General features: G+C 35.7%; 1 protein-coding gene across 6 annotated transcripts in view; it reads left to right on the plus strand.

Annotated features, from left to right (window-relative positions):
• The window catches only part of TENM1 (teneurin transmembrane protein 1), a 908,231-nt gene that overhangs the window by 511,832 nt on the left and 383,145 nt on the right, over nt 1–13,254 (plus strand). For all 6 annotated transcript variants that reach the window (XM_027535180.1, XM_027535182.1, XM_027535183.1 and 3 more), the window contains one exon: nt 11,600–11,838. In XM_027535180.1, coding sequence (XP_027390981.1) covers nt 11,600–11,838 — 239 coding nt within the window. The remainder of the gene's footprint in view (nt 1–11,599; nt 11,839–13,254) is intronic.

A 13,254-nucleotide genomic window follows, 5' to 3' on the forward strand; every position in this document is an offset into this window, starting at 1 on the left:
TCCTGACCTGCATATAGGTTTCTCAAGAGGCAGATCAGGTGGTCTGTTATTCCCATCTCTTTCAGAATTTTCCACAGTTTATTGTGATCCACACAGTCAAAGGCTTTGGCATAGTCAGAAAAGCAGAAGTAGATGTTTGTCGGGAACTCTCTTGCTTTTTCGATGATCCAGCGGATGTTGGCAATTTGATCTCTGGTTCCTCTGCCTTTTCTAAAACCAGCTTGAACATCTTGAAGTTCACGGTTCACGTATTGCTGAAGCCTGGCTTGGAGAATTTTGAGCATTACTTTACTAGCATGTGAGATGAGTGCAATTGTGCGGTAGTTCGAGCATTCTTTGGCATTGTCTTTCTTTGGGATTGGAATGAAAATGGACCTTTTCCAGTCCTGTGGCCACTGCTGAATTTTCCAAATTTGCTGTCATATTGAGTGCAGCACTTTCACAGCATCATCTTTCAGGATTTGAAATCCTGTTTCCCTATTATGCTGCAATTCCAGCTCTGACTCAAAATGAGCTTACATCTTTGCTTTCCTAGCTGACAGGTTTCTAGGTCTAGATTTCTCAAAGAGAAGTCAACACACACACACACACAGAGAAAGATGCATGAGGGAGAGAACATACGATTATCTCTGAGATTGGATGTCCAATTCTGGTCCAATGAACTGTGACTGCGAGAAGAGGGGAGTGAGTTTGGGAAGGTCATGGACAGAGATGCTCTGGCCAGGGCTGTGCAGAGAGACAAAGGTCGCATATCTAATATGCTTATGTGGTTAAAAATTCTTAATATTTTTATGACTTCATAATATTCCATGGAGCGAATGGACTAGAATCTTCACATATTTGAATCTTCTCTCTTTTAGTCAGTGGATGAAGGAGATTGAGAATCATGGGTTGGAAGTTTTCCGGCTGAAGACTGAAAGTGTCAAACACCACTTTTTGTCACCCTTCACATTTCATTATCTAGAACTCAGTCACATGACCACATCTAATGGAAACTGTGACTGGGAAATGTAGTCTGTCTGTGTGCCCAAGAGAAAAGGAGAATATGGACGTTTATCAGGAGAAGAAAATTTCTGCCTCAGGCCACATCTTTGATTTTGAGGCTAATATTTCAGAGGACAGCTGTGCCCTTTGCCAGTTTGTCTCTTAGAGAAACGTTATGCTGAATAGGCTAGAGTACTGATTTGAGAGGCATTCCTTTTGTTATCTTATGGCATTATAAAAAACATTATTGCCTTTATTATACATGTATGAGTAAGACTTTCAGAGAAATGAAAGCTAACGAAAGCAAATGTTGATCAACATCCTTTAAAAGTTGCACTCGAATGATCATCTAGATTTTTAACCTGAAGAGCTTAGTGGTAAACTCTTAGGCTCTGTCCTTATTATACTCCTTTGTATTTAGTTTGAAACACTTTTTCTTTAAAATAAAATGTTCTTGCTAGTACAGATTACAATTCAATAAAAAGAAATGATACAGAAAAGTATACCATGTCAACTGGCTCATAAAATAAAAGAGTATAATACATATCTGAGGAAAATGAATATTAATAAAAAGGTAATTAAGGTATATAATACTCTGCCCACTACCTACTCCCCTAAAAAGAAAAATAAATAAGTAAGCCAACTAACTAGTGAAGACCAATTCTACAAAATCAGCAGGTTGCTCTGGTGAGTAAAATTGGGAATGGACTTTCAGCATTTGCAAAGGGAAATATAACTGAATTTCTTTACAAAATGAATGAATTTCTCTTAACTCCTAGTAAATTTGAGATCTGGTTTAATTTTAAATGTGTGCTCATAAATTTTGCCTAGTTCCCATGTTTGTTCCCATTTTAAAATGGTCCCTGGTGGGAAACGAAGTCTTGAAAACTGTGGGATGGTATCTTGTTATGCTTTCATGGAGAAGATGTATAAAATCATAAGAGGATTGAAAGTCTTACCTATCAGTAGCTTTCCAAATTGTTTCTAATTTGAAAGGATTACAGCTGTCACATCTTGGAACGTAAATTACCTTTAAAGATAAAGAGAATGAAAAATGGTAATTTTACTAATCTAAGTAAATAATTTTTGTATGCTGGCCATAGCCTTTTAATACAGGAACATTTACATTAATAGAAAATTCTAATTTGATATTTACCCTTCAAGGGGTGTAGAGTTTCTTAATATCAATTTTTAAATTAAAATTACATTTACAGAGCATGAATTTAACTTAGAGGAAGAGAATGATAGGATGACTTGGAAGGGCGTTATTATAAAGTGGAGCATAATTGTTTATTTTCATTTATTTTGGAGACTACTAAAGCATCTTGGTCAAACATTAGAGAATATGTAGTATTTTCTTTCTCTACCATTATATATATATATATATATATATATGTATGTATACACACACACACACATATATATACATGTACGCCAGCCCTACTAACCCTAGCATCTCTCTAGATGTCCTTTTATAGACATGTTTAGTTTCTATACAGAAGTCTGTTACACTGTTGAATTAAAAACATTCTGATGTATTCTAAACAAAGAGACATGACAATTAGTTCACTTTCATAAGTATGTATTGTCCTAATATTATGTCAATTCTGTAATTAAAAGTCAAAATAAATATTCCTATAAAAACACATTCAGTGGAATAACAAGCTCATATATATTCATTTTGAAAAGAGAAATGCCACATGATCATGTGATTAGGAAGATTTTGTGACCTTAATGATTAGCATATCCTAAAGGAGATCAGTCCTGGGTGTTCATTGGAAGGACTGATGTTGAAGCTGAAACTCCAGTACTTTGGCTGCCTGATACAAAGAGCTGACTCATTTGGAAAGACTCTGATGCTGGGAGGGATTGGGGGCAGGAGGAGAATGGGATGACAGAGGATGAGATGGCTGGATGGCATCACTGACTCGATGGATATGAGTCTGAGTAAACTCCAGGAGTTGGTGATAGACAGGGAGGCCTGGTGTGCTGCGGTTCATGGGGTCACAAAGAGTCAGACACAACTGGGCAACTGAACTGAACTGAATGATTAGCATTAGGAATGAAATCAGGGATGTCATATTAGTATGTGCATAGTGGTTAAGTAGATGGATTTCATTGTTCATGCATAGAGTTTAAAGTATTTATTGAGATAATTCCCTGGTAGTCCAGTGGTTAGGCCTCCATGCTTCCACTGCCCCAGGTGCCCGGGTTGGATCCCTGGTCAAAGAACTAAGATCTCGCATGTGGCCAAAAAGAAATGTATTTGTTGAGCACCACTTGTTTGTTAGGCATGATTCTATGTAGATTGTATTCCAGTAATCAAAAAAACTGAAGTAGATTCCCAATTCTATCATTTACCAGTTGCATGACTTTGGAAATTTACTTAAACTTAGCAGCTGAAACTCAGCTTTCTCAACTATGACATGTGGATAATATAGATGGGGTAAAAGTGGAAACAGTGACAGACTTTATTTTCTTGGGCTCCAAAATCACTGTGGACAGTGACTGCAGCCATGAAATTAAAAGACACTTGCTCCTTGGAAGGAAAGATATGACAAACCTAGATAATGTATTAAAAAGCAGAGACATCACTTTGCTGACAAAGGTCTGTATAATCAAAGCTAAACTTTTTTCCAGTGATAAGCTTTCATTTTATTTTCACAATCTAAAAGAAACAAGTCAAAGAAATAGTTGAGTCACATCTCATCTCAGTTTGAGACATTTGAGTAAGGAAAGATTTGTTAATAAAAATATGAATAATTAGAAATAATTGCTGTGAATGATAATTGTCCTTTCACATTCAGGAATGCAAGAGATTATTTTCTCACAAGTGAAACAGTTATTTTAGAGTCCCCAAGCCTCATTCTTTCTGTACAGGGAATCAAGATCCTTTTAGAAGAAGCAAAAACATCTTTCAAATCAATATGTATTCAATGAGTACCTTTGAAGTATGAGACAGGAATGTAAAAATTAAGACTAGGTCTCTGCCCTTAGCGAATATACAGTCCAGAGGCAACTGATGAGGTAGGGCAGATATTACTTCTGATTAACAGGCAAGAGGAAATAATAGCCACCAAAAAAAAAAAAAAAAAAGATTTCTAAAGATCTCTCCCATTAGCAACAAGCTACCTCACTTGGAAAATCACAAGAATGCTGATCTAGATCATAGAATATTACCATTTAAGAATAGATTATAGGACTTCCCTGGTGGTATGGTAGATAAGAATCCACCTGGCAACACAGGGGAAATGGTTCAGTTCCTGGTCCAGGAGGATTCCATGTGACATGGGGCAAACTAAGGCCATGTGCCACAACTGTTGAGCTGTGGCTGTTCAGTAGTTGTTCTGCAACTACTGAAGCCCATGGGCCTGGAGTCCATGCTCTACAGAAAGAGAAGCCATTGCAGTCAGAAGCTCTTGCACCACAATGAAGATCAATCAATAAATAAGTAAAATAATAAACCAGTCATCTCAAATTTTAAAAAAATAGATTATAGAACCAAGGCTTAAACTTAGAAAAATTAAGGTTTAGATATTGCGTTGGCCACAAAGTTTGTTAAAATGCAAACAAACTTTGTGGCCAACCCAATAGATGCGTGCGTGCATGCTAAGTCACTTCAGTCATGTCCTACTCTTTGCAACCCTATGGACTGTAGCCTGCCAGGCTCCTCTGTCCATGGGGTTCTCCAGGCAAGAATACTGGAGTGAGTTGCCATGCCCACCTCCAGGGGATCTTCCTGACCTAGGGATTGAACCTGCCTTTCCTGTGATTCCTGCATTGTAGGTGGATTCTTTACCGCTGAGCCACCAGGAAAGCCCAATCCATAGATATCCTGACACTATTTAAAAAAAAAAAAAAAAAAAAACAACAACTGTTAAAAACTATGAAAACATGGAGAGACTATAGACTTCTTTATGAACCCTTGCATATAAGGTTTGAATGGGACATATGGACAGGGTGGCCTAAAATTTGAAAGAAAGGACCCTAGAACAAATAAATTGAAATCTACTTTTACATAGCTGTTAATAAAAAAAAAATGTTACCCTAAGAGGTTGTCCAAGCTAATAATACCATTTAGGCTCAAACAGAGTTTGGATCTATTTATCCTAAAAAGGAGTATCAAGAATAGGCTATTATGTAAAAACTAGAGATGTTGAGGTTGGTATCTTGCCAGTAATCACACTTTGCCACAAAACAACATGAAATATTCTTGTCAGAGAAGAAAATGGGGCTGACCCAGCATGCCATTTTCTTTTATTTTCTCATGTTTTTGAAGGCATAAGAATAAATATGTGTGAATACACATTTCTCCAAATAGGATATGAAGAACAGCCAACAAGCACATGAAAAGACACTCAACATCACCAGTCATCAAAGAAATACAAATCAATACCATGATGAAGTGTCACCTCATACCCATTAGGATGGCTATCATCAGAAAGACAAGAAATAACAAGTGTTAGCAAGGATGTGGAGAAATGGAACTCTGCACTGTTGGTGGGAATGTAAAATGATACAACTACTATGGAGAACAGTATGGAGATTTCCTGTAAAAATTAAAATAGAGCTGGCACATGATCCAGCACTCTCAATTTGGGATATATATTCAAAAGAATAGAAAGCAGGATCTCAGAGATATTTGCATGCCCATGTTCATAGCAGCATTATTCACAGTAACCAACAGGTGGAAGCAACCCAAGTGTTCATCAATGGATGAATGGCCAAACAAATAGCGATATATACATGCAATTAGTCAGCCTTGAAAAGGAAGGAGATCCAGTCACATAGTTAAAGCTAGAGAATATCATGTTAAGTGAAATGTCACAAAAAGACAAATATTTAATGATTCTACTTACATGAAGTATATAAAATAGTCAAATTTGAGGAAAAAAATTAGAATGGTGGTTACCAGAGGCTGAGGAGATTGGGGAAAGAGGAGTTGTTTAATGGGTTTAGAGTTTCACATGCGCAAGATGAAGTAGTTTTGGAGATCTGTTTCATCATAATGGGAATATACTTAATACTACTGAACTATACACTCTAAAATGGTATAGGGTAGTAAATTTTGTATTTTGTGTTTTTGTATCACAATAAAAAATGCATTTTATAATTTTTAAAAAGAGTAAATATCTAAATTCCACTACCATATCTGAATGTGATTTGGCCCTAATAACTTGACTCAAGACCTTTTCATTGCAGTCTTCCTCTTTATTATTTTTTTAAAAATCAACCTCAGCTTTTAACTGGCAGTAAGTTAAATTCCTTCTTCTGGGTAAAAAAATGAGTTTAATGCTTGTAACTAAGTGAATGCAGGTTTGGAAACGCATCTCCTAAGTATGTTTACAAGATGTAAAAGGAGAAATTCACTGGTTATTTATGCATCTGTTGTTAGAAAGCTGTAGATTTCTGTTTATTTCCTATAGAATTTCAAGTGCCACATTAAATCACATCATTTAGTGCTAACAGATACCCTCAGAATTATGTTGTATGTAGGGTTTAAAAAGAGATAGTACATTTTCCCCCTTTAAAATCCTTACAGGAGCATTTATTATATTCCCATTTACCACCACTGAGTCTCATCAGTCTTAAAGATATTTTTTTCAATTTCCTTATATGCCCATTTCCTTTTGGCAATATCTTGCTTTTCCTTTTTAAATTTGAAGTTGAATATTAAAACAGATGCAAAGGAGAGTACTACTTACACATAAACTCTTGAACTGCATTTTTATCATTTCCTCTGTGGAAAAAAACCCAATTGTATGAAATTGATAGCAACATTTTAGTATATCCTCAGGTCCCCTGGGAAAAGCAATGTGCTTAGACAGATGATCTGATTTTATGAGCACATAGCTGAAGTCTAGCACTGTGCATTTGTCTTTATGCTCCTACTTTTTTCAGGGACTATGAAAACACATTAGGCAGTAGTTTTGCTTTCCAACAATGGACTGCAAAGCCTTTGACAATACATAGCATTTGCATTGCTGTTTTTCATGATGCACATCAAAGTATAGATCACTTTCAGCAGAGACTCTTAATCTCAGCTTGTTAATAAGAAAACAGGAACCTTAGTACCAGAACTCATTTTATTATCTACCCTCACCAAGGACTGTGATTTGGATTCCACTCAAATATGAATTAGTTTAAATGTTGCTCTGCTGCGACTGTTGAATTTATTCATTATGCTGTAATATTTTACTTATGAAACTGCATTTGGAAATCCTTTGGTATATATCAAGATGAAATTACAGTGCTCAGGAATATTGATTATTGCTTGTAATTGCCATCATAATAGCCAACAATTCTCTGTCTTTCTTTGTCTTTCTTCTACCTCTTAATGATATACCAAACCAAATCAATATCCAACATATGGGGCCACTTATGTTGTCTCAAAAATTCAATTGTTCTTCATAAATATGCAGAGGATCAAAGATTTTATCTCCAAACATTGAATAAAAAAGCCCCATGCTGCTAGATTTCTCTTCTATTCCATAGGAGCTTATTTGAGTGTTGCTGTATATTATCAATTATATGCAAGTGATGTTTTATCACCTCCAGAGTAACTACATGTTGTGACAGGGAGATGGGGAGGCTTCTCCACTCTGCTAGATGGTCACAGAAAACATAGGCTGGGAGAGATAAGACATCAAAGAAGAAATCTACCTCCTTATGACATGAAGGTGATTATTTCAGGGACTAATGAGGAAGTACAATCAAATGAAAGAAACCTAATGCTATGAGTCACTTTTTCAATAAAATGTATTTAATCTTATTTCTGCTACGTACTGTTTTTCCATTCTAGGGATACATTCAGTGCTTTTAAAAGCAGCAATAATTCCTTTACAGTCCTGATGACCGAACACTAGCTTCTCTCTAATGGTCCCCCATTCATTCAAAACAATTAAGATGGTCTTTAAAACTTACTGTGAGAACATGTGACCTACAGAAAAAAATAGATATGTATTATGTAGTACTGTTTGAACAGATTGTGTTTGGTTAGCTTGGGTCAGTTAATCCAAATTAGAACTCTGTGGTGATTCCATGAAGACTGGTTGGCAGGTAGCACAGGGCAATGGAAATATACTATTTTACAAGTCCCCAATTCATTCATGCCATTAGCTGCTGATGTTTCTTTTAAGTAATCCACTTTTATTCTCTGGGCCTCCATTTATATCTGCAGAATGAGCATGTTGAGCTGCTAGATGATTTCTGAGATCCTTTCTAACTGATTCTATAGCCATCATTCTCATGTTTTTCCCTCGGGTACCAAAGGCAACAGGGTAAAAGTGTGGCTCAATTCAGTATCATCCACATGACCAAATGAACACAGAGCATGCTTCTTCTGTGATGTACAAGGCCTGGGTTCAAATTTTCTTGTGTCCACTAACTGCAGAACCCTGGTGTGCTGTGCTATAATGTCGTAGTTAGGATCAATGGCTCTAGAGCCAGACTTCTTGGGCTTGAAAGTCCGCTTTACCAGTTACTAGGTGTTGGACTGTGAACAAACTACTTAACCTCTCTGTGTGTTGGTTTTCTCATCTGTAAATGTAAATGCTTACTCTAATGGGGTTGTTGTGAAGCTTAAATTATATAATGCTTTATGAATTAATTAGAATAATGCCTGGCACAAATAAGCACTTAATGAATGTTACCTCATTATGATAAGACCCTTATCATCATATCATTTTGCTGTTATCATACCACTTTGCTCCTATTAAACCTCTTTTGGTCTCTGTTTCATCATCTGTAAGATTACAATAATAATATCAACCCCACACACATATTAGGATCAAAATATTGCATATAAAGTACCTAATTTGGTACCTGACATTTCTAGGCACTCAATAAATCATGCACATAAATAGAACCAACTGTGCCTGTGGTTGGTGTTAGTCACTGCATTCTTTCCACCCATCCCACTCCCTATCTTTTCGATACTAGTTACAAGAAAAAATATAAGCTCAAGGCAGAAAATTTTAAAGAAATAAGCCTACTATCCAAGGGTAACACAAATTATTATTTTTCCATGAGCATCTCTTTTATTTTAAAAATTGTATTGCCCACCTTGTTTTGAAAGCTACATGATTTTACTTGATGATCTGTAAACACTTTTTCTAGTGAATATTCTTTTACAATTAAATTTGTAATGGTTATATAGTATTCTCTGTATTTATAAAATAATATTAATGAACATCCGAGTGTTTATCTTGTGCTGTTATAAATAACACTGCAATATACATTGTCATACACATCATTTCCTAAGGAGAAATTCCTGTAGGCATAATTTTTGGACAAAGAATATGCATCTTTTAAGCCTTTTGTTATAGAAAGCCAATTATCTTCCAGAAAGTCTTGTGAATCTCCACTCCCCTCAGCAATCCTGCCCTTTAAATACCATTTATCCTCATAAACTAAAGCAAAATTCTAATGTGGACAGTTTCATTAACTGACATGTGGACAGTTATTTTTTCATTTAAACGTACGTGCTTTCATTCTTTAAAAATGGAAGCTAGAAATCAGTTTTCAAATATTCCTAATGATGAGCATTATGTGACATGTACAAGGTGATGTTGTCTCTTTGTTCAGTAGAAGGGTCTTGTGAAGTATTACATTAACACGTGGCAACAGAATGTTTTCTAGTTAGCAGTGTGTTTTACTGCCCTAGGCTGAAGAGTAGAGTAGTAGATTGAGGACTTTGGAGCTGGAATGGCCAGGGATCCTATTATGGCTTTGTTATTCTTTTACTAGGTGGATTTAAGCAAGTTACTTAACCTCTTTAGGCCTCCATTTCTTAAATACACCATGAAGATAATAATATAGCCTATTCCATATGAGTGAATATTAACTGAGAGAATGAGTGTTTAACACAATGCATGGTACTTAGCACTTGGTAAGGGTAAAGTATTACGCAAAATCATTTTCATGCCAACTGCTTCCATGTGAATGTATCACTACTGTTTATGAAATATCCATATTACAATAGTCATGAGCTGTCAATAAACATCCTTTAGTAAATCAAACATGACAGCAGTATGAAGTTCTGGGACAGGTAAAATTAATGCAGGGTAGGAAAAAAAAATGCAAACTAGCAGTTGCCTCTGGGGATTAGAGACAGAGATTTACTTAGAAAGACAGGACACTTCCTGGGGTGACAGAAATGTTCTGTATCTTCACAGGGCTTTGGGTTGCACAGGTGATTGCATTTGTTAGGTCACAGAAAAGTTACACTGCAAATTTGTGCATTTAATTGTGTATAGTTTTTAAATTGAAATATATTTACTTATAACAGTGTATAAGTTTGTGTACACCATATTGAATTGATATTTTTATATTGCAATACCATTGTCATCTGTAGTATTAGCTAACATCTCTATCACATAATTATTCTTACTTTTTGTATTGGGAATAATTAAGATCTACCACCTTAGCATCTTTTATTTTTTTTTTACATTATTATTGTCTATAACAATACTGTGCACTAGATCTCCAAGACTTGTTTCTCTGCTAGTTGCAAGTTTGTAGCCTTAAACATCCCCCCATCCCCACTTACCAGCCCTTGGTAACCAATACTCTGCTCTTTGTTTTTACCAGTTCATGTACGGACCTCAAGGATCTTATGCTGTGAGATAAATCAGAGAAAGAAATACTGTAGGATATCACTCATATGTGGAATCTAAAAAACTCAAACTCATTGTGTATAAATTTTACATTAAAAATCTGTAAGAACTTATTGAACTCTAGATAATAATATAAAAATTAAAATATGTCAAGAGAAGTGTACTGATGTATGCAGCTTATTTTGAAATGCTTACAAATGAAATAAAAAATGAGATGTTTTTTAAAAAGATGGATTAAGACAGGAATGGTGAGATGGATAAAAATGTGATAAAGTGAATATAATCATATGTTAAGTATAGAATCTAGTTCACAAGTATATGTGTGGTTTTGTTTTTTTATTTTTAAAAATATTTATTTGATAATCGTCTTTTAAAATTTAAATCTAGTATTTTTAAGACCAGTGCTGCTCAACTGGAGATACACATTAAACTTACCTAGGATGTTTTATTAAAATATACTTGCTTAGGACCTAGTCCAGATTTACTGAATTTCATCACTTGATATTCTCTGGAGTAGATGTATGTTTGTTATAAAAATTCTTTGCTTTAGCTGTATGTTTGGCAATTTTTGTAATAAAATATTAGGTGAAAATGTGTCTGTGAAAGCTAGTCTCTAAATACTGGCCTCTGGGCCATTCATATTATCAAAATGCCTGATGATACTTCTCCTCCTGTTCTTGCGTATTATATTAAATGAAAGGGAACGGTATAGTGAATGCCACCAAATGTGGAAGGGTAATGCTCAGAGATTGAGAACCTCATTAGTCAAAAATTCAGGAACAGAAGATCTCTTTCTTCCTCTTAAAAATCTAAAATAGGAAGACAAAAAGAAGACCACCATGGGCATTGTGGAGTTAAGTGTTAGGTGTATGAAAATTTTGTTGAGTTCTTCCTAGTTCCCTTTTGCTCTATTGTAGCATGATTGTTTAATGGGGTTTATGTTTCTGTAGCAAGTGGCTTTGGTTTTGATAGCCCAAATTTTTGTTTCTTTTCTGCAGGCATTTCCTATTCAAGCATGGATCTGGTTCCTCGGCCATCTTTAGTGCAGCCAGTCAGAACTACCCACTGACATCCAATACTGTGTACTCGCCTCCTCCCAGGCCACTTCCTCGAAGCACCTTTTCCAGACCTGCCTTTACCTTCAGCAAACCCTACAGGTGCTGCAATTGGAAGTGCACAGCCTTGAGTGCCACTGCAATCACAGTGACTCTGGCCTTGTTACTAGCCTATGTGATTGGTAAGCCCTTTTTGCCATGCTTCACTTTTCTTCTTCATCAAAATCTGGTTTTGCTTGTGCTGGAGTTGGGAGTGAGGGGTTTCTTTCTATACTCTCTGACCTACAAATTTGAACTAAGGCTTAGTATTACAAATAACAAATAGATTTCTAATTCGGTTTTTTTGGTACTTCCTAACCTTAAATACTGCTGAGGAGGGTAAGAACTGCTCTTTGAGAAGAAATATTTATACTACTAACACAGTCTTATTGATTGCAATTACTGTAGTTAACCATTTTCCCTTCAATTAGAAGGTTGTTATGGTTTTCTCATTAGAAGTCATAAGTACCAATCTACAGTAGCTTCTTAAATTATAGTTAAAAAATAATACTGCTACTGAATTTTCAGGTAGCAATTTCATTAAAGTAGTAGTTATTTGGAAGCTATTGGAAAATCTAGGGCATAATTTCTTTCCAAGGATGTGGAATTTTACACTGGGACTAAAAAAATGTCTTCTTATTTTCACTCGGTAAATGGCGGCAAAATTGTGTGGTTACTGTGTTTGCAATGATAAAGGAGAAAATAGTAGTGAGGCACACTTTCTACCTTTAAGAAAAATATTCTTCTTCTTGAGGCATCTTGATTAAAGTCACCCTTTGTGTGTGTGTGTGTGTGTGCGCGCGTGTGTGCGTGCGTGCACTCACATGCTCAATGACTAAGTCGTGTCTGACTCTTTGCAACTCCACGGACTGAAGCCCGCCAGGCTCCTCTGTCCCTGGGATTTCCCCAGGCAAGAATACTAGAGTGGGTTGCCATTTTCTTCTCCAGGGGGTCTTCCCAAATTAGAGTTCGAACCCGTGTCTCCTGCATTGCAGGCATATTCTTTATCACTGAGCCACTTGGGAAGCCCCCAAGTCACCCTTTCTCAATAGCAAGTCATATTGATTTTTCTGGATGACATTTTAATTTGACTGAACATTAATTTCCTTGTTTGAGTGCTTTTGTGGTCTAAAATGTAAATTAACTTAAGAAATATGTATTTTGTGGAAGCAGTATTCCTAGAAGACTAACATATGATGGTAGAAAAAAAATTCTTTCTAAGTATGTCACTCATATCTTCCTTTCAAGTTTAGCCTGATTTCCTAATTGAAGGGGAATTATCCAGAAAGATATATTGAATATGATTCTGAGAGATAGATAAAAAAGGAATTTAGAGTTTCTTCTAATTATAAAAAAGTAAGTTTTGTTGAGTCTGGTTTATTAAAAATGTGAACAATAAGAAAGTTCTCATGACCAGTTTTTATGAGTCATAGAACAAAGGATAGTAAGTAAGCAAATATATTTTGTAGGGGAGTCACTGATAATGTCAGCAATATAAGATCACAGCCTATATTGATGTTCATGATTACCTCTTTTCTATTTTCATTGTACAATCTGAA

The sequence above is a fragment of the Bos indicus x Bos taurus genome, chromosome X (assembly GCF_003369695.1).
Source record: "Bos indicus x Bos taurus breed Angus x Brahman F1 hybrid chromosome X, Bos_hybrid_MaternalHap_v2.0, whole genome shotgun sequence".
Classification (NCBI taxonomy): Eukaryota; Metazoa; Chordata; class Mammalia; order Artiodactyla; family Bovidae; genus Bos; species Bos indicus x Bos taurus.